Source organism: Periplaneta americana, chromosome 7, assembly GCF_040183065.1.
Source record: "Periplaneta americana isolate PAMFEO1 chromosome 7, P.americana_PAMFEO1_priV1, whole genome shotgun sequence".
In the NCBI taxonomy this organism is placed as follows: Eukaryota; Metazoa; Arthropoda; class Insecta; order Blattodea; family Blattidae; genus Periplaneta; species Periplaneta americana.
In genome coordinates, this window is record NC_091123.1 from 131,948,792 (window position 1) to 131,967,467 (window position 18,676).

The window sequence follows — 18,676 nt, forward strand, 5'->3', positions numbered from 1 at the left end:
AATCTGAATCGAGTTCTGGGTTAGATCACAGCAGTGCAAATTCAAATAATGTGATCGAAAATTCCTTCAAGGTTCACAAAAACGTATTGCGTTTCGTAAATATAGCGATGAATAGGTACTTGAAATATAGCTTTATGTGGCCTGGAAATGAATATAAACAAAATCCCGAGTGTCTTATATGCCGAAATGTTTTGTCAGATCAGTCGATAGTGTCTGATAAACTAAAAAAAAAGACATTTAGAACTGCCGTTTTCAAAGTCATTATGGCTGGTTGTTATTACTATATTAGTATTATTACTAATAAAAAACAAATAAGTATGTCACCATATCGTGGACTTTCGGTAAAGTGTGTCGTCAGTCAAAAAAGGTTGGGAACCACTGCATTAATGAATTCTGCACTTTCCGTGACGATTAAAATTTAAAAAGCAAATATTATATTTTTTATTATTTTTCGAAATTGAGTTGCGATAATGCGACAATTCTATATGCTCTGATACACTTCATGGAGAAAGGGCATTAAGTCAGAAATTGTAAAATAATTTTGTACTTTGGGATCAATGTTGTAACGAATTACAGGCCAAAGAGGTTAACGTCCTATGTTTATAATGGTAAAATTCCGAACTAGTTACAAAATATGTGAATGTTTTACTTTTTTTAACTTTACAGCAATGAAAAAGAATTGTAACAACCATCCTATGTATATACAGAGTGTTTCCGAGGTGGTGTCAGAAACTTTCAGGGATGATGGCGAAGGGCACATGTATCAATTTGAGATAAAGAACCCTGGTCCGGAAATGACCGAGTAGAAAGTTTCAAGCAAAAATAGTTGTGTGGAAATGAAATAATTTTATTCCTCTGTTCATCTTATTTGTGTGTATTTATCTGTACAGGGACATCATTTTATTTTTACTTCAATTTTTATTGTACCTGAGTTTTCGAATGTACTTCACTCCCACTCCTTCTAGTAGCAGACTTCTACATACAACCAAAGCCGCAAAGTCGTCTTACGGTCAAAATAAACAGTACAGAGTGAGAGAGTATAGTATGTTTCAGAAATATGATCACATTTTTCAGTGAAGAAAGAGCATTCATTCACTATTGAATCATATTTTCGCACAGATATTGTGCGTCCGTTTAGTTCGTCGCATCCGGTTTCCCCCACCCGTTTCTGCTGGGCCCTCTGTAAAGGCTAGTGGCTGAGCTATCTTAGCTCTTTTCTGTTCTAACATTTGCCGTTAGGAATTGGACTTCTACCTAATATTATACAACTATTTAAAATAATTTAAATAAAAGGGCATCGTAAGTGATTTCCCCCCTTTCTAAGACCCTCCTACATAACCACATGGACGGGCAGTAGATAGCATATCTGAGTAAATTTATCAATGCGGAAGATTGAATTGACAGTATGTAACGTACACTGTTACAGAGTAGGTACAGAATTATTTCAACAGGCGTAGGATTATGGCACCCCCATGTCGCCTGATTTGAGTGCTTTGCATTATTTCTTTGGGGTTACTGTGAAACAGTTGTGTTTGCTAAACATCCTATAACAATAGAAGAATTAAATAATTACATTCAAGAAACCATACATTCAATTTCATAAGATATGCTTCAATTTCATAAGATATGCTTGAAAACGTTTTTGATAATATGCACAATAGATTTGAAGCCTGTAACGAAATGAACGACCACCATTTTCAATCATTTGTTTAAATATTCATATTTTGATTATTTTTTAAATTTAAATGCACTGTAAATATTGTATGCTAATGTGCTGTATACAGTATAGTATACATTGCATAGTAAATACGTCCGATTGGATAGTTCAGTTAGTGAGTAAAAACACTTACTATTAATACTGTACCGTATTTTGATTAAATAAAAACCCGACGAAAATGATCAAACTCAAAATCGTAACATTTCCTAGTTTACGTAAATGGATGCACTACTTTTCTTCCCTCCTATACTTTGTAAATTTATTTGTATTGTATTTTACACTAGTGTCGTGGAAGGAGTAGCAAACAGTGTTTCCGGTTCTCAATCGTTATTCCAAAGGTATAGTCAGGTTAATATTGAAAATGTTAGTAAAAATAAAATGATGTCCCTGTACATCTTGTACATACTGTATTCATCTGACGTTGTTTAAGTTGTCTATCTACAGTATTTCATTCAGTGCGCTGTCTGAGGGATGGGGACAGGACACTACACTAAAGCAATGCAGATAGCGTAATGTGTAACGAACATGGTCGGTCCTGATATGCACGTCTGTAGACAGCAGTGTATGTGTACAAGTTGCAGTGTCCAGTCGATCAGTCCTAGTGAAATGGAGGAGTACACGAGAGCGGAATAAGCAGACCTAATTTTCGAATACTGATGAGCCAATGGGAACAGTAGACAAGCTCACAGATTGTATCGGGCCAAGAATCCACGTAGGAGACATCCGGCCCATACCATCTTTCCACGACTGTTCCAAAGGTTAAGGGAAGGAGGGCACGAGGTGCGAAATTACAATTCCATTTCCACACAACTATTTTTGCTTATAACTTTGGACTCAGTCATTTGCGGACCAGGGTTCCTGATATCAAATTGATACATGTACCCTTCCCCATCATCCTTGAAAGTTAGCAACACCAACCCGGAAACACCCTGTATATGAAAAAATATTACACAGACAGCAGTTCTTCACAATGAGTTTCCCTCAGTGTGTGCTTGAACCTGGACTTCGTTTTGTCAAAAAGAAAATACTCCAGTTATTTTTAATCTAGAGTGCGAAGGAGAAAGAGAAGGAAAAATAGCATTATCAAAGGGGTGTCGGTCATGGTCCGCGGGAGGCAGTGTGCCATTTATGCCTGTAGTCTACGGAGGGACACGTCAAATATTGACTCTTCTGAAGTGCAGCGACCCGATCCACCTTCTCACAGTCTCACTGAAGTGTCTTAAACACTTTATCTGCTCTTAAACATACATTTCAATAATATGTCAACTCTTTCACCATATTCTTACTTCGTCATTTTCTTTCCGATTTTATCTTTCTAGGTTTTTCAGGTTTGAAAGTAAATCCCGAAAAGACAAAGTATATGGTTATGTCTCGTGACCAGAATATTGTACGAAATGGAAACATAGAAATTGGAGATTTATCCTTCGAAGAGGTGGAAAAATTAAAATATCTTGGAGCCACAATAACAAATATAAATGACACTCGGGAGGAAATTAAACGCAGAATAAATATGGGAAATGACTGTTATTATTCGGTTGAGAAGCTTTTGTCGTCTAGTCTGCTGTCAAAAAATCTGAAAGTTAGAATTTATAAAACAGTTATATTACGGGTTGTTCTATGTGGTTGTGAAATTTGGAGTCTCGCTTTCAGAGAGGAACAGTGATTAAGTGTGTTTGAGATGGTTCTTAGGAAAATATTTGGGGCTAGGAGGGATGAAGTTACAGGAGAATTGAGAACGTTACACAACGTAGAACTGCACGCATTGTATTCTTCACCTGACATAATTAGGAACATTAAATCCAGACGTTTGAGATGGGCAGGACATATAGCACGTATGGGCGAATCCAGAAATGCATATAGAGAAGCGGTCGTCAGCACAAAGCACCCTGGGGCTAGCGTCTCTTACCCGCGGAGAACACATTGCACCATGGTGCACTCGTAGCTGCTAGCGGGTATGCTCTCTACCTCTTCCTGCTGCACGACGGGGCACACGGGACGGCTCCGCTTACCCTTTACACATTTCAGCGAGTGCTGACGACCACTGATATAGAGTGTTAGTTGGGAAACCAGAGGGAAAAAGACCTTTGGGGAGGCCGAGACGTAGATGGGAGGATAATATTAAAATGGCTTTGAGGGAACTGGGATATGATAGAGATTGGATTAATCTTGCACAGGATAGGGATAGATGGCAGGGTTATGTGAGGGCGACAATGAACCTGAGAGTTCCTTAAAAGTCATTTGTAAGTAAGTAAACACCTTGGTGGTGGTGGTGGTGGTGGTGGTGGTGGTGGTAACGTCGATAACGATGGGGGTGGCGGCGGCAGTCACAATTTGAGGGACTCACAACCAGAGTGGACCAAGTTCACCAGTGATCATTTTGTGGATTAATACAATCTCGGATGAAGAAAACTTAGATTTATTCATTGCCATAACAAAGTCCATGACTCATTTGTTACTCCACAGAGGGCAGCATTTCCTATGGAAGGTAACGGTTCCTAAGCGTGAGCCAGGAACTTTAAGACTCAATATCTCAGAACTATTCCAGATGGACTTGGTCCGCTCTGGTTGTGAACCCCTCATTTATGAAATTGGCACATTAATGTACCTTATGATGATGTAATGTTAAAGATAAGGAAGACTTTATGAAAAAGAAAAGAAATAAGAATGGTAAAAGTAGAGAGTAAGAACAAGAAGGCAATGAAACGGAAGATAAATTTGTAAAAAAAACTGGCAACACTGCTGTGCTGGCAGTCAAGGCGTCTTGCAGTGAAGTTACATTGCATCCCGGCGCAGTTGCCTTTGTTCCATTTCGTATTATTGTCACACTGGGACTAGGAGTTACGAGGGCTTTTATATCGCTATAGAATCGAATGTCGTTATTTCAAAAGGGAAGTCCAACAGAGTCCACAACCTAGTCGTCCACACAGAGGTTTAATGCCGCTACTTCACCGACTGTACCTTTATGCACTCGTAAAACTGAGCACGGCTCCTTTATTCCACGGCAAAAGGCAGTTGGCAGTTTGAGTGTTTGTAGAGGTGGCGTTATTGTTCACATTGAGAAACTCCATTTCTAGCTTTCACAGTCCCTTTCCAATCCTTGGGTCGAAGTGATAAAATGAAGGTCGTATGTCATATTGTCACAGTTTAAGTTTCTTCCCTTTCGTATATTATCTCCTTATTTATGGGGATATAAACTCGGCAAAATGTTCCTTATATAATGTAAACTCTTTTTCTCCGAGTTTGAATAAGTAAAATGTATGTCGAGAAACATTATTTCTCGATTGTACAGTACATACCAACAATGGAATTAAATATCCAGCACTCCGTATTTCATAATAGAAATGGTTTATTGTAATCGATGCCACTTTATTTTGTCATTAAACGAACTATTGAGCGAAAATATTGTAAAAAAAAAAGATAACATTTCTTTACTAACGACGCGTATTCGGTGGATCTTTAATGTTATGTTTTATTTTCAACGATGCTCGCAACTGCCGAGGTTATATCAGCGTCACCGGTGTGCCGGAATTTTGTCCAGCAGGAGTTCTTTTACATGCCAGTAAATCTACTGACATGAGCGTGTCGCATTGAAGCACACTTAAATGCCATCGACCTGAGCCGGGATCAAACCCGCAACCTCGGGCACACAAGGCCAGCGCTATACCAACTGCGCCACTCAGGCCAACTAGTGGATCTTAATTTTCCTTCTTGTACACTGACGTTCAAAGATATCTGGTCTAGAATTTTTTTGATCGTGTAAGCCAGGTATGCTCAAAATTGTAAAAGCCCCGATTATGCGGATGATGCTGCACTGCATAACACACACAGTGTACGGACTGGGCTCCGCAACTACATTGCAGCACCGCCCGTGGCATAGTTCTTACACTCTTACAAATACGGATAATAAACTGAATTTGAAAAGGGAAAGAGTATACACTACAATATTCAGTTATTACATTATTTATTATATTTAATATAGTTATGATATAATAATATCATAGATAATATCATTTTCATATTCGACTATATAGTCTACTTTGCGGTCTATTCAACATCTGCATTCTTTCCTGCAAGTAATCGGGAATCTATTTCCAACGAATTTACAGCAATGCGCTAAAGATGCTCATCTGTTAATCGGGACCTATGTTTGGATTTAGTAACCTTCATTCTCGAAAATATTGTTCGCACACATATGTCGAGGCTCTAACATAGTGGCAACGAATAAGCTCATCTTGTAATATTTAGTTTTGTTCATTTTTTAAATAATTCTATGCTTGTCAAGTCATATTCTCTGCATTTAGTTCTGAATTCTACGTTACTTAGTAAATCAATTAACTCGTCCTGGAACTGCACTCTCACGGATTGTACAAAATTTATGAAAATATTAACAAAAATACTAATATCACTCTCCATAGTCTAAAATCACTAAATCTATGTTCTGTGAATTCACATTTGAACTGTTGCAGTACAGAGACATAATTAACTATATTACGTTCAGGCACCATACATCTCTTTACAAGTTCACCATCCGTGAAGGGTTTTAGTGCCTTAGCTATTCTCAACATACTACATAGGCTAACTTGCTCCAAAACATAGACTCTGAATTTTTCGACTCTCTTCAATGTTTGGCCTTTCATGAAGTGCTTTCAATTCTTGAAGCTGTAGAGCATGTTGCACCCCTGAAAAATTATTTTATCAAAAAATCAATTTCTGCTGGAATAAAATCACCACAATAACAGTAATAATAGTAATAATAATAGGTCTAATAATAATAATAATAATAATAATAATAATAATAATAATAATAATAACGTTGGTATATGAAAATAGGCTATATTACAGAAAACAGCTTCGCTGTCACTTCGGCATGTTCTGGGTAGCAAAGCCTATAATGTAGTTTTATGTTGCTCAGTAGTATTCCTAACAGTAGGCTACCTTACAATATAGTAATCACTTTCCGTTTTCACCGAACGTATAACAAAAATAGTCTTCCTCCCACACTGTACGGAATGATCGTTTGCCTACAGAAGGTTTTGACTGTGTCATTGTCCCGCACTGTTCGTGCGTTTACTAAGTACTTGAACTGCCTTCTGCAGCCATCCGTCGAGCTTCGAACGGGGAACAGCACGCTCTACATTCGAAGGTTGTGATTACAGAACGTAATCGGGAGTCAGAGAATGAACATACCTGGTGTAAGCCAACTCTCTAACCACGGGATGTCAGAACCAAAGTTATAAAAAATGTACAAACTTTTAAATAGTTTCGCTACTTATCAATAGATAACACTATTATTGAGCAGGTAAAAAGTGTGGAGAACATTATGCTGTACATAAGCATAAATTATTTTCAAAATTGACAATATGTGCGACTTCCCGCTACAATTAGTGTTTTTTTTACAATCAGCAGAAGGGGATGAAATTTTGAATTCTATAATGCCGGTATACTTTTTTGTACTATTGGCACCACTGATTGTTATCTTCGCCATCTATTCATAGAAATAATAACTAAAGAAGCCAATTATCAATCACTAGCGATTAGTAGGGATCAGGTATTTTTTAACACCATTGTACCGTATTGATTGTCCAATTTTCCGCCCCTTACATCATACTTTCCATTATTGCTTTATAAATTATTTTATTGGCTTTCGGCAATAAAATTCCTGTAGTTCGTTTCATTAGACATCCGCCTATTTAATTCTAATTTTGATGATCCGTCTTTTAGCAATTCTGAACTCAAATAACCTATTCAAAATTTCGAACTTTCTTATCCTTCTGTCCTTCAATGTTTATTTCATCATTACTTGCAGTAAAGTTTTTAAATAAATATAAAATTATAGAAGTTAAGTGTGCATAGAATAAAAAGGCATTTGTAACGTAAATTCAGTTCAAGTGTTGAACATGCCCGGCATGCTTTTCGATAAAAAAACAAATGAGGGATTCGGGAGTAAAACATGGTAAGTGATGTTTAATGTTTTAAAGTTATTAGGTAGGTAAACATTTATACATGCAACAGTTACAGGAAAGTAGAATCAATATACTTCTGCCATCTGTTGAGCTGTTGGAAAACTAACTACGACATTAGACGCAGAATGTAAGGTACCATGTTTTACGACCGAGCCCCTCATTATTATTCTCCTATACAATATGCAGAATTTTCACATAATTTCGTGTGACACTTTTGATTTCCCCTACCATCTTATCTTTAACTAGTCTATAATTATAGGATGATTTGAAAACTATTTCCGTTTAAGCTATTCCCGAAATAAAAATCCTGTCAGTTTGATAGGTATTGAAACCACTGACCATAGATCGGGAAGATGTCTGCTTCTGATGCATTGACAGAACATGACAAATGACAGTTATTTTTCTAGAGTATAAATGATATGGTGAGGTATATCATCTTCAATGAAAATTGTTCTTGTACAATATGCGATAAAAAGAACAATGAAATTATCGCTCATTTGTTGTTCATGTTTCCCCGGCTACTACGTATATAATTTGAGGCTATATGATAGTTCGACATATTGTACAGGGACATCATTTTATTTTTACTTCAATTTTTATTGTATCTGAGTTTTTGAATGTACTTCACTCCCACCCCCTCTACTAGTAAACTTCCAACCGTTCTCCATACAGAACCAAGCGTATACAGTCAAAGTCGCCTTACCGTCTTAGTAAACACAAACAGTACTGAGTTAGAGAGTATAGTACGTTTCATAAATATGTTCGCTTTCAATATTGAATCATATTCTCGCACAGGTACTGTCGTCCGTTTGCCTATGTCGCATCCCGGTTTCTCCCACCCACTTCTGCCCGTCCCTTTGTGGCTGGGCTGTCTTAGTTCTTTTCTGAAAACATTAATTTCTGTTAGGAATTGGACGTCTACCTACGTAATATTATACAACTGTTTAAAATAACTTAAATAAAAAGGCCTCGTTAAGTAATTAACTGTCACGTGATTTCTCTCCTTTCTACGACCCTCGACAAAACCATTTGAACGGACAATAAATAGGATGTCAGAATAATTTTATCTTTTCGGATCGGGCAGAAGTGAAGATTGAATTTACGTAAGGTACTCTTTTATAGAGTAGGTACACAATTATTTCAACATGAGTTAGTAGTACGAAAGACGAAACTGGTAATTGGATTTAGGTACAATAGTATATAGTGCAATAATGTGCAAAAAAGAACTGAAACCTGTATAGAAATGAACGGCCACCATTTTTAAATATGTGTTTAAATATCCATATTATGATTATTTTTCAATTTAACTTCATTCTCTATATTGTACGCCAATGTGCTATAGACAGTATATATGCGCTGCATAATGAATATGTCCGAACAGACAGCTCAGTTCGAGATTAAAAACATTTATTGTTAATATTTTACTGTATTTTGATTAAAGAAAAGCCTAATGAAAATTATCAAACTCAAAATCGCGATATTTCCTACTTTACGTAAATGGATGAACTACTTTTCATCCCTCCTATACCTAGTAAAGTGATTTGTTTGTATCTTACGGCAGTATCACCGAACTCCAGTGGAAGGGGGTATCAAACGGTGTTTCCGGGTCACAACCTTTAAGCCAAAGGTATAGGCAGGTTAATATTAGAAATGTTAGTAAAAATAAAATGATGTCCCTGTATATTCAGTGTCGGGTTAGTGATGAAATTATGGTTCTCACAACAGAGGAGGAGGTTTCTATTGTCGAGCATTATTTCTGGTAATTATAACATGCAAGACGATATAAGACTGATCCTGTACGACGGAATTTCTCGACGACAGCTAACATTGTTGTGTTATTTGGTGACTCATTGTTAAACTGCTAACGTGGCGCAAACTCTGCCCGCTCTGACGCCCCATTCCGTGTGACCGGAAATAATGCTCGACAATAAACACCTTTTCTGTTGTGAGAATTATAAATTGCAGAAATCAACACAGCACTGAATTCACAATATATGTCAAAACACTATAACATGTTACCGTTAAAACCCGAAATCTGTCAAAACCTGTTTCAGAAACTAGTTTTAAAAATGTAGATAGGTAGGAAACGAGTTTTCGTAATATCTGGAATCAAGGACAGGTTAGGTTTGGTTTGCTTAGGTTTTTTGTTTGTTTAGGCTTTTACCAAACAAAAACCTAAATTAACCAGACATAACCTATCATTGATTCTATTACTAAAACTCGCTTTTACTTGAACTAGTTTTTACTAGTTGAAGCTTGTTTTGACGGATTTAGGGTTTTAACGGTACTAAGCACGAGTTCTCCTCTTTCAGGGGCGAGCTAAAGTTTTTTCTATATATAATATATGTTATGTTATAATTATTAGCAAAATATTAAATAAATATAGAATAAATAAATACTTCGTTGCTAGGGAAATATGGACAGCAGATGAGTAATAATTTCAGTGTCGTTTGTTTTGCCGCATAATGTAGTATCACGATTGCTAAACTTAAAGTCGTAAAACTGTAAGCATTTTAATTTCAGTATTAATTGATAAGGGCTCGCAAAATTCAATGAGGAAGTGATCTTGTGTTGAACGTTTATTAAAGGTATCCTTCAAGGAAAACTCAGCTCAGACTCCTCGCGCCGCGCATGCTATATCCCTCTTCCCGCCTGCAGTAGGCGGGTTTTTTGATAAGCGGCTACTGGCATAGATATGACGGCTACGGTTGCGGACATGTGCACTCAAAGAGCAGCTGTAACAATAACCAATTAAGTGAATATAGCATTACAAGATGTCAACATCGTCTCTTTCTAAGTCACATTCGGTATCTTCATCACTGGAACTGTCCTCATATTTAAATTAAATTAAATTAATATTTAATGCAAAACACGTCACTCCCTGAGTCTGTAGCAATGACACGTGTTCAGTTCAGCACAAGAAAATATCCTGCACTTTACGTGCGCATGCGCATAGTGTTGGAGACGGGGAGCATGCTGGGAAAGGGAGCATACGTCATCTGCGCGAGACAGTCACGCCCGGTGGTTTATGCGCACTGAGTTTTCCTTGTAGGATGCCTATAACAATGCTATTGTTGCGGCAAAAAGAGTCTGAAATATTTCATAGTCAAGAAAATTCCATTATGTTGCAAATTAAAAATAAATTAAGCCTTATATCGAGTAGCCTTCAGTGTTTAAAAAGTTACGGAAATTTAAAAACATCTTTACAACACATGACACGTTACTGAAACACGGTATAACTTCAAATTCCAAGATAATGACTGAAAAATAAGTATTTGTTTGAAAACGATCACATTATTTTGTCTCTCTCATTGGAATATATCAAACAAGCAATTACTCACCTAGCGAAGTGTCGTAGGCGTGAAGGTACTCTGACGTCATGAACTGATTGATGAGGGAAGACTTCCCGACGCCCGCTGATCCCAACATGACAACCCTGTAGGCGGAGGGACCTGGGTTACTGGTACTAGATTCTCTGGAGGAAGCTAAGGATGCTGTGGCGCTGGTTCTGGCCGAGCCGGGATACGAACTCCCGCCTGCAGGTGCTGCACCGCCCGCAGCTGTTAAATGCTCCGTGCTGCACAAAATGGTTGAAAATCAAGATAAGTTTTTGGGAGTTTCAGGTCAAAAGTGGTAACTTAAAGTACGTAATTACTGTACATACAAAATAAAAGGGAACCGATGCAACAAACTTCAAGAGGTTAAATATAACAAAACGTTTATTACACTTTTACTCCTTGAAGCACCGTTAAGGGGTTAGGTACAGCTTACAGCAGTAAAATTTTGGAAATATTCAAATTTTTTTTCCTCCTTTACTGTATCCTGTACAATAATGAAAATTAGAATGTGTAAAACACTGTCCTTCTGCTATATGAAAAAATATTTTTACGATTAAAAAAATTATTTATATATCTACTGTATATATATATATATATATATATATATATTTTTTTTTTCAAAATTCAGTTCACTGTGCAGCGATGAAGCGTTTCCCACATAATTAAAGAACTATCCAATATTCTGTGATGAAATTTTGACAACAGAATACTCTATGAAGGAATGATAAGGAAATGTAAGCATACCTGAAATTATTCTCTACTCATCACATTAGTGGAAATGTAATAAAAATGCACAAAATATAGTGAAACTTTGCACCACGAACATTTCAGAGAAATAAGTTTCTCCTGACTTAGTTGCCCATAAGTGGTGTCTTATTGGTATCATTTGTGAGGTTCAGACCTGTTTTCCGACAGCTGAACTAAACGACAACAGTCAGCTTTAGAGCACGTCTATACATCAACGTGAAAACAGAATTATACAGGAATGACGAATTTATCAGATTAGACCAGCTTTATACCAGCCATATTTAAACATATTTACATATATAGGAGATGAAAACTGGTTATATGTTACGAACTGCAATAATTGTTATCACATTATCTCTCTTATGCAATATAATATTCGTGCCAACACTATCAGACAATTTCCTAATTAAATTTTTCCAAGGCCTAAAGCGATAAAAGTCAAGAGTCTGAACAATTGGAATAAATTGTGTGCTTTGGAATTTCAACACTTCCATCTTTTTACCACAGTCTAGTATACAGGGTGTATCAAAAATACGTGTACAAACTTCAGGCATGGGTTCCTTACACCAAAAGAAGGAAAAAAGTTCATATGAACATATGTCCCATAATCCTTTGTTTCCCCGTTAGGAACTGTTCAACACATTGGTACACTCATAATGTGCCAACACACAAAACTCATAACCAATGCTCGAAATGTCCTCCTCTTGCTTCTAGACATGCATGCACTCGTCGAATCATGGACTGTCGCACCCTTTCAAATACTCCGGGATGATGTTGAATGGTTTCGCAGGCTTCCATGACACGTCGATGAAGAGTTTCTTGATCCGGGATGTCTGCTCCATAAACCAATTGTTTAAGGTGCCCCCAAAGATAAAAATCCAAAGGACTGAGGTCGGGAGAACGTGCTGGCCATTGAACTAGTCCTCCTCTGCCTATCCATCTGTCATGGTAGACGCCAGTCAGTGTATCTCGAACAAGGCGACTAAAATGTGCTGGAGCCCCATCATGCATGAACCACATGTTTTGTCTTATGTTCAAAGGCACATCTTTGTGCAGTAATTCTGGAAGAGTGTTTTGGATAAAGTCCCTGTAGATAGCACCTGTAAGACGTGCTGGTAGAACGTATGGACCTACCAGACAGTCACCTACAATTCCAGCCCACACATTAATCCTAAATTGTTGCTGATGTCTACCCTAAAATACAGCACGAGGATTACGATCTGCCCATGCGTGTTCATTGTGGAAATTGGTAATTCCATCTCTCCCAAACGTTGCCTCGTCTGTAAACAAAACTGATGAGACAAACAATGGATTGGCTATTTGTGCTAGAAACCATCGGCAAAAGTTCTCCCGTGGTGGATAATCGGCAGGCGAAAGGCCCTGCACACGTTGCGGATACAAGAGCTGCTCGTGAAGTACCCTCCATGCTGTACTGTGTGATGTACCAGTTGCCACAGCCAATTGTCTTGTACTGATACCTGCATCGTCTTCGGCACAGTGTAAAATGTCTTCTTGGAGGTTCGGCGTACGAACAACTCTTGGTCTTCCTCGATCACCAGTCTGTGGTGCAACGGTTCCTGTCTCAGCAACGCGACGATACACAGCAACAAAAGTTTGATAATTCGGTTGTCTTCGGTCTGGAAGCGCCATCTGATACAGCCGTACAGCCTCGTGTCCATTACCATTCGCGCGACCATACATAAAAATGATGTCAGCCTGCTCACGAAATGAATATCGTCCTGCCATGGTTGAACGAAACACGTTAACTCACTCCACGTTCACAATTGCAACGTTGAAGACAGACTAATGACAAATGACACATGTAAACAAGTCTCCATGGCAACACTTCGCCATCTGCAGTCCATTTCTGATACAACGAGTCACAGCCTTCTATGAATGAGTGCATAAAGAAATTAAGTTTTGAAGTTGGACCTCGAAGGCCGTTGAACGCAAACTTTTAGTAATAAATGAATAACGGGGAAACAAAGGATTATGGGACATATGTTCATATGAACTTTTTTCCTTCTTTTGGTGTAAGGAACCCATGCCTGAAATTTGTACACCTATTTTTGATACACCCTGTATACAGTCACGAAGCCTGAGTTGTTGAGGGTACAAGGAACAATAGACTGTGTCGGTACTATTTCGCATTGTCTGTGATGAGGCGATAGTAGCGATCCTAGTGGTTAGCAACTATCTATGGATGCATATTCCCTGCGTATTGAGCTTTGTGAGTGTGTATACTAGACTGTGCTTTTACCTTCTGAAATTATTTTTTAGCCTCTCTATCTCGGTAACTGGTCCACGAGTCTACCAAAAAAATGCTATGACCACAGATGAATGGAAAGAATATTTCTTGAAACCTCTTGTAGAGGTGAGTTTTTATAAGCTTCTTTGGTTATGAGGGCAATGCATAAACATTTGGGGTCTTACAGATTATTTTCTTCACGATGACAATGCAGATACGGGTATAAGAGTGTTAAGCGCTTAGTTTAAAAAACCATATCTCGAAAGCTAGGCCTTCTCCGGCTGTAGAACAGCCTCCTCGGAAGTTCATGGCTTCTTGTTGATTTTTGTTTCCCTACATTCACTAACTATAGTAAAATATGGAGTAATTGTTTTCTAAATAAGATGTTCTTTTTCCTATGTTAGAAGAAAGTTTTGTGGAATAGATACTTAATAAATCTCAGAAAGGAGGCAGTGGGCATGATCAGAGGATGTACGACGTGGTTCACAAGAAAAGGACTAGTTGAGGTAATATAATTAGTTTTGTTTCGACCATGCGCACTACCTTCTTTCTGGGACTTATAAATTATCTGTGCGACAAAAACTTTCTAAGACTGTACGTCTGCAATCGGCTGGCCGACCTTGGCCCTTCATGGGCTTTCGCGCCACAGGTTAGAGAAACAGCAATGAACAAGCGATCGGTATTATATTTTAATCATAGTTATATGATGTATCTACTTATTACACCAATTAAGTATTTTTTCACCAAATTATTAATTGAATTGATAGTGTACTGGCTTCAAACATCGGGAAATAGAATTCATTCTTTGCGAGTTCAATTTAGAATTAGTGGGAATTTTTATTTATATTAGTAGATTATTTTACGACGCTTTATCAACAGCTTAGGTTATTTAGCGTCTGAATGAGATGAAGGTGATAATGCCGGTGAAATGAGTCCGGGGTCCAGCACCGAAAGTTACCCAGCGTTTGCTCATATTGGGTTGAGGGAAAACCCCGGAAAAAACCTCAACCAGGTGACTTGCCCCGACCGGGAATCGAACGCGGGCCACCTGGTTTCACGGCCAGACGCGCTAACCGTTACTCCACAGGTATGGACATTCGTGGGAATGAAGATTAATTTTGGAACAGATTTTGTCTCTGTAATGCCATTTCTCTTGTTAAAATTAATTGTTTCTTATTTAAGATAGATTAAATTATCAATAGGCTACTCTTCCAATGGAATCCAAATATTGTATTTTACTGTTATGTCTGTATGGAATTCAGAAGGCATTGATCATTCAATTTTTGTCCGATTAAACGCAAGTAATTTTATGCCGCATGTGGAGATACAGGAGATACGAAAAGTTTGGTGAAAACTTTGGAGTCTGTACAAGGTTTCATATGATCACAATGTTTTCCAGATTCAATTCATGGCGCTATCCAACTGTGAAAATTTCTGCAGGTAAACCATTTTGCAGAATATGTAATGACATAGTTGAGGATTTATTACATACAAGTCGTCATCTTTGAGGATGAGGTAGGTTCCACGGTTTGATTAGGTTTCTTTTCGCCTTCCATAGTTTTTTTCCCTTCCGGCTTACGGCATTAAAAAAATCTTTGGTAGTATGTCCCCTTGCATTCTCTGGACGTGTTTGTACCGTACGTATTGTTTTTCTTCTAATATATATATTTTTTAATTAAGTTGAAAATCTTTAGCTGTTCACGTATATTTCTGTTAGCCTAATAAATCTCATCTCGGCCGATTCAGTTTATTATTATTATTATTGTTATTATATTCTCCATATTTTCCAGCTGTAACTGAGAATAGGGAGTACCATCACCTTCTAGAACAGTGCTGGGCACCGGGAGCGAATCCAACCTCTAAACGGGAACGCTTAATAGTCATCCGTTACGACATCAACGTTGTGTGGTGTTCGACGGGGAAGAAAGTGGTTGAAGAGAAGTCATATAGCTCTCCGTGAGAGAGTAGAATTCGCTTTAGGTGCCTAGCCTTGTTCTAGAAATTCAGATGTATCTCCCTTCTAGTCTTGTTTCAAGAAATATTCTTACGGTTTCGCACATCAGTTTCTATGTATGTATGTATGTATGTATGTATGTATGTATGTATGTATGTATGTATGTATGTATGTATGTATGTATGTATGTATGTATGTATGTATGTATACAGGGACATCATTTTATTTTTACTAACATTTTTAATATTAACCTGTCTATACCTTTAGAGAATCGGAAACACCGCTTGCTCCCCCCTCCAAGACTGGAGTTCGATGATACTGGCGTAAAACACAAATCACTCTACTAGGTTATAGGAAGGAAGAAAAGTAGTTCATCCATTTACGTAAACTAGGAAATATCGCGATTTTGAGTTTGATAATTTTCATTAGGTTTTTCTTTAATCAAAGTACAGTACTGTATTAAGAATAAGTGTTTTTACTCACGAAGTGAGTTATCCATGCGAACGTATGCATTATGCAGTGTATATTATACTGTCTACAGCACATTAGCGTACAATATAGAGAAAGAAGTTAAATTGAAAAATAATCATAATATGAATATTTAAACACAATTTTGAAAATGGTGGCCGTTCATTTCGATACAGGCTTCAGTTCTTTTGTGCAATATTATCGCACTATAGACTATTGCATCTAATTCCAATTGCCAGTTTCGTCCTTCGTACTAGTAACTCATGTTGAAATAATTCTGTATCTACTCTACGTACTGTAAATTCAATCTTCACTTCTGTCCGATCCGCACAGATAAAATTACTCAGACATGTTATCTACTGTCCGTCCAAGTGGTTATGCCGCATGATTATAGAAAGGGAGGAAACCACGTGACAGTTAATTACTTAACGAGGCCCTTTTATTTAAGTTAAATTAAACAGCTGTATAATATTACGTAAACTTCCAATTCCTAAGAGAAATTAATGTTTTCAGAAAAGAGCTAAGACAGCCCAGCTATTACAGAGGGGCGAGCAGAAGCAGGTGGGGGAAATCGGGATGCGACGTAGGGACACGGACAGTACCTGTGCGAAAATATGATTCAATATTGAAAGCTCTTTCGTCACTGGAAAACGCGAACATATTTCTGGAACGTACTATACTCAGTAACTCAGTACTGCTTACTATCTGCGGTCTTGGTTCTGTGTGGAGTTGGAACTTCCTTAGTAGAAGGGGTGGGAGTGAAGTACATTCAAAAACTCAGGTACAATAAAAATTGAAGTAAAAATAAAATGATGTCCCTGTATATATATATATATATATATATATATATATATAAATTGAACTGGTAATGGAAATTACGGAAAAACGGCTGAACGATACAAGTATGCTATGTCTATTGTTCGAAAGCACAGCAAACCTGACAATTTTTTAACTTTCACCTGGAATCCACAATGACCTGAAATAGCTATTGCTTTAATCCCACATGAAAAGCCCACTGATTGTCCTGACATTGTTACTTGCGTTATCACGTTGAAACTCATGAACTGAAGGTGGATAGGTTCAAGAAAAAGTATTTGACATAAAAAACCCGTTCAAAGGGAGTTTGTTTCATCGTTATGAAAGCAAATAACTTTCAGAATGTCTGATATTCTTCACTGAAAATAAATCTGAAAAAAAATTTTATTTGAACGTCTAATGAACTTAGTTTGCAGCATTTGCTGCACAAGCCACTAGTATAAATATATTTCTCTTATGCTAATAATGTCCTAAATATTTACAGGTGACATTTGTTTCATTATTTTGTCATTAATTATTATTTTTGCATATCAGATGATTTATTCTACAAACTTCTACAATTCTAGATTTTGTCTGAAATTTTAAGATTATGTAGCCATTTCTCTGGAAATCATGAGTAGCTTTATGTGGCTCATCTATTTGAACTTTTAGCAGATGATGAAACCCGAAATCAAATAATAATGGTAATTTAAATTTACACAAGGCAAATGAAATTTCAATTAATATCGAATCAGAATACACAGAGTGGAAACCAATCAGCTGTGAAATACGTCAGGGCTGTCCTTTGTCGCCAATTTTATTCAGTATTTACATCAACGCTATTATCAGACAGTGGAGATACATGGAAATACTCCATTTTCAGCACAATATATGCAGATGACCAGTTCACTTAGCTAATAATGAAGATGAATTGCAGTACCTATTCAATATACAATTTTTTTTAATTGTCCGTAGAGATTATAATTTTATTTATTGAAAACTAAGATGTTTAAAAAAATACTCTTCCACAGATTTTTTCATTAGGGCTATTATACTTTATATATTATGCTCCGTAAAAATGACGTTCATAATACTAACAGTTTTTGAGAAAATGTTCCTATTACCAAAATTGATTTAATAATAATAATAATAATAATAATAATAATAATAATAATAATTATTATTATTATTATTATTATTATTATTATTATTATTAAACGCAGAATAAATATGGGAAATGCCTGTTATTATTCGGTTGAGAAGCTTTTGTCATCTTGTCTGCTGTCAAAAAATCTGAAAGTTGGAATTTATAAAACAGTTATATTACCGGTTGTTCTGTATGGCTGTGAAACTTGGACTCTCACTTTGAGAGAGGAACAGAGATTGAGGGTTTTTGAGAATAAGGTTCTTAGGAAAATATTTGGGGCTAAGAGGGATGAAGTTACA

General features: G+C 37.0%; 1 protein-coding gene across 2 annotated transcripts in view; it reads right to left on the bottom strand.

Moving 5' to 3' along the window:
- The window catches only part of LOC138703454 (uncharacterized), a 391,108-nt gene that overhangs the window by 187,865 nt on the left and 184,567 nt on the right, over positions 1–18,676 (bottom strand). For both annotated transcript variants that reach the window (XM_069831320.1, XM_069831319.1), the window contains one exon: positions 11,022–11,257. In XM_069831320.1, coding sequence (XP_069687421.1) covers positions 11,022–11,257 — 236 coding nt within the window. The remainder of the gene's footprint in view (positions 1–11,021; positions 11,258–18,676) is intronic.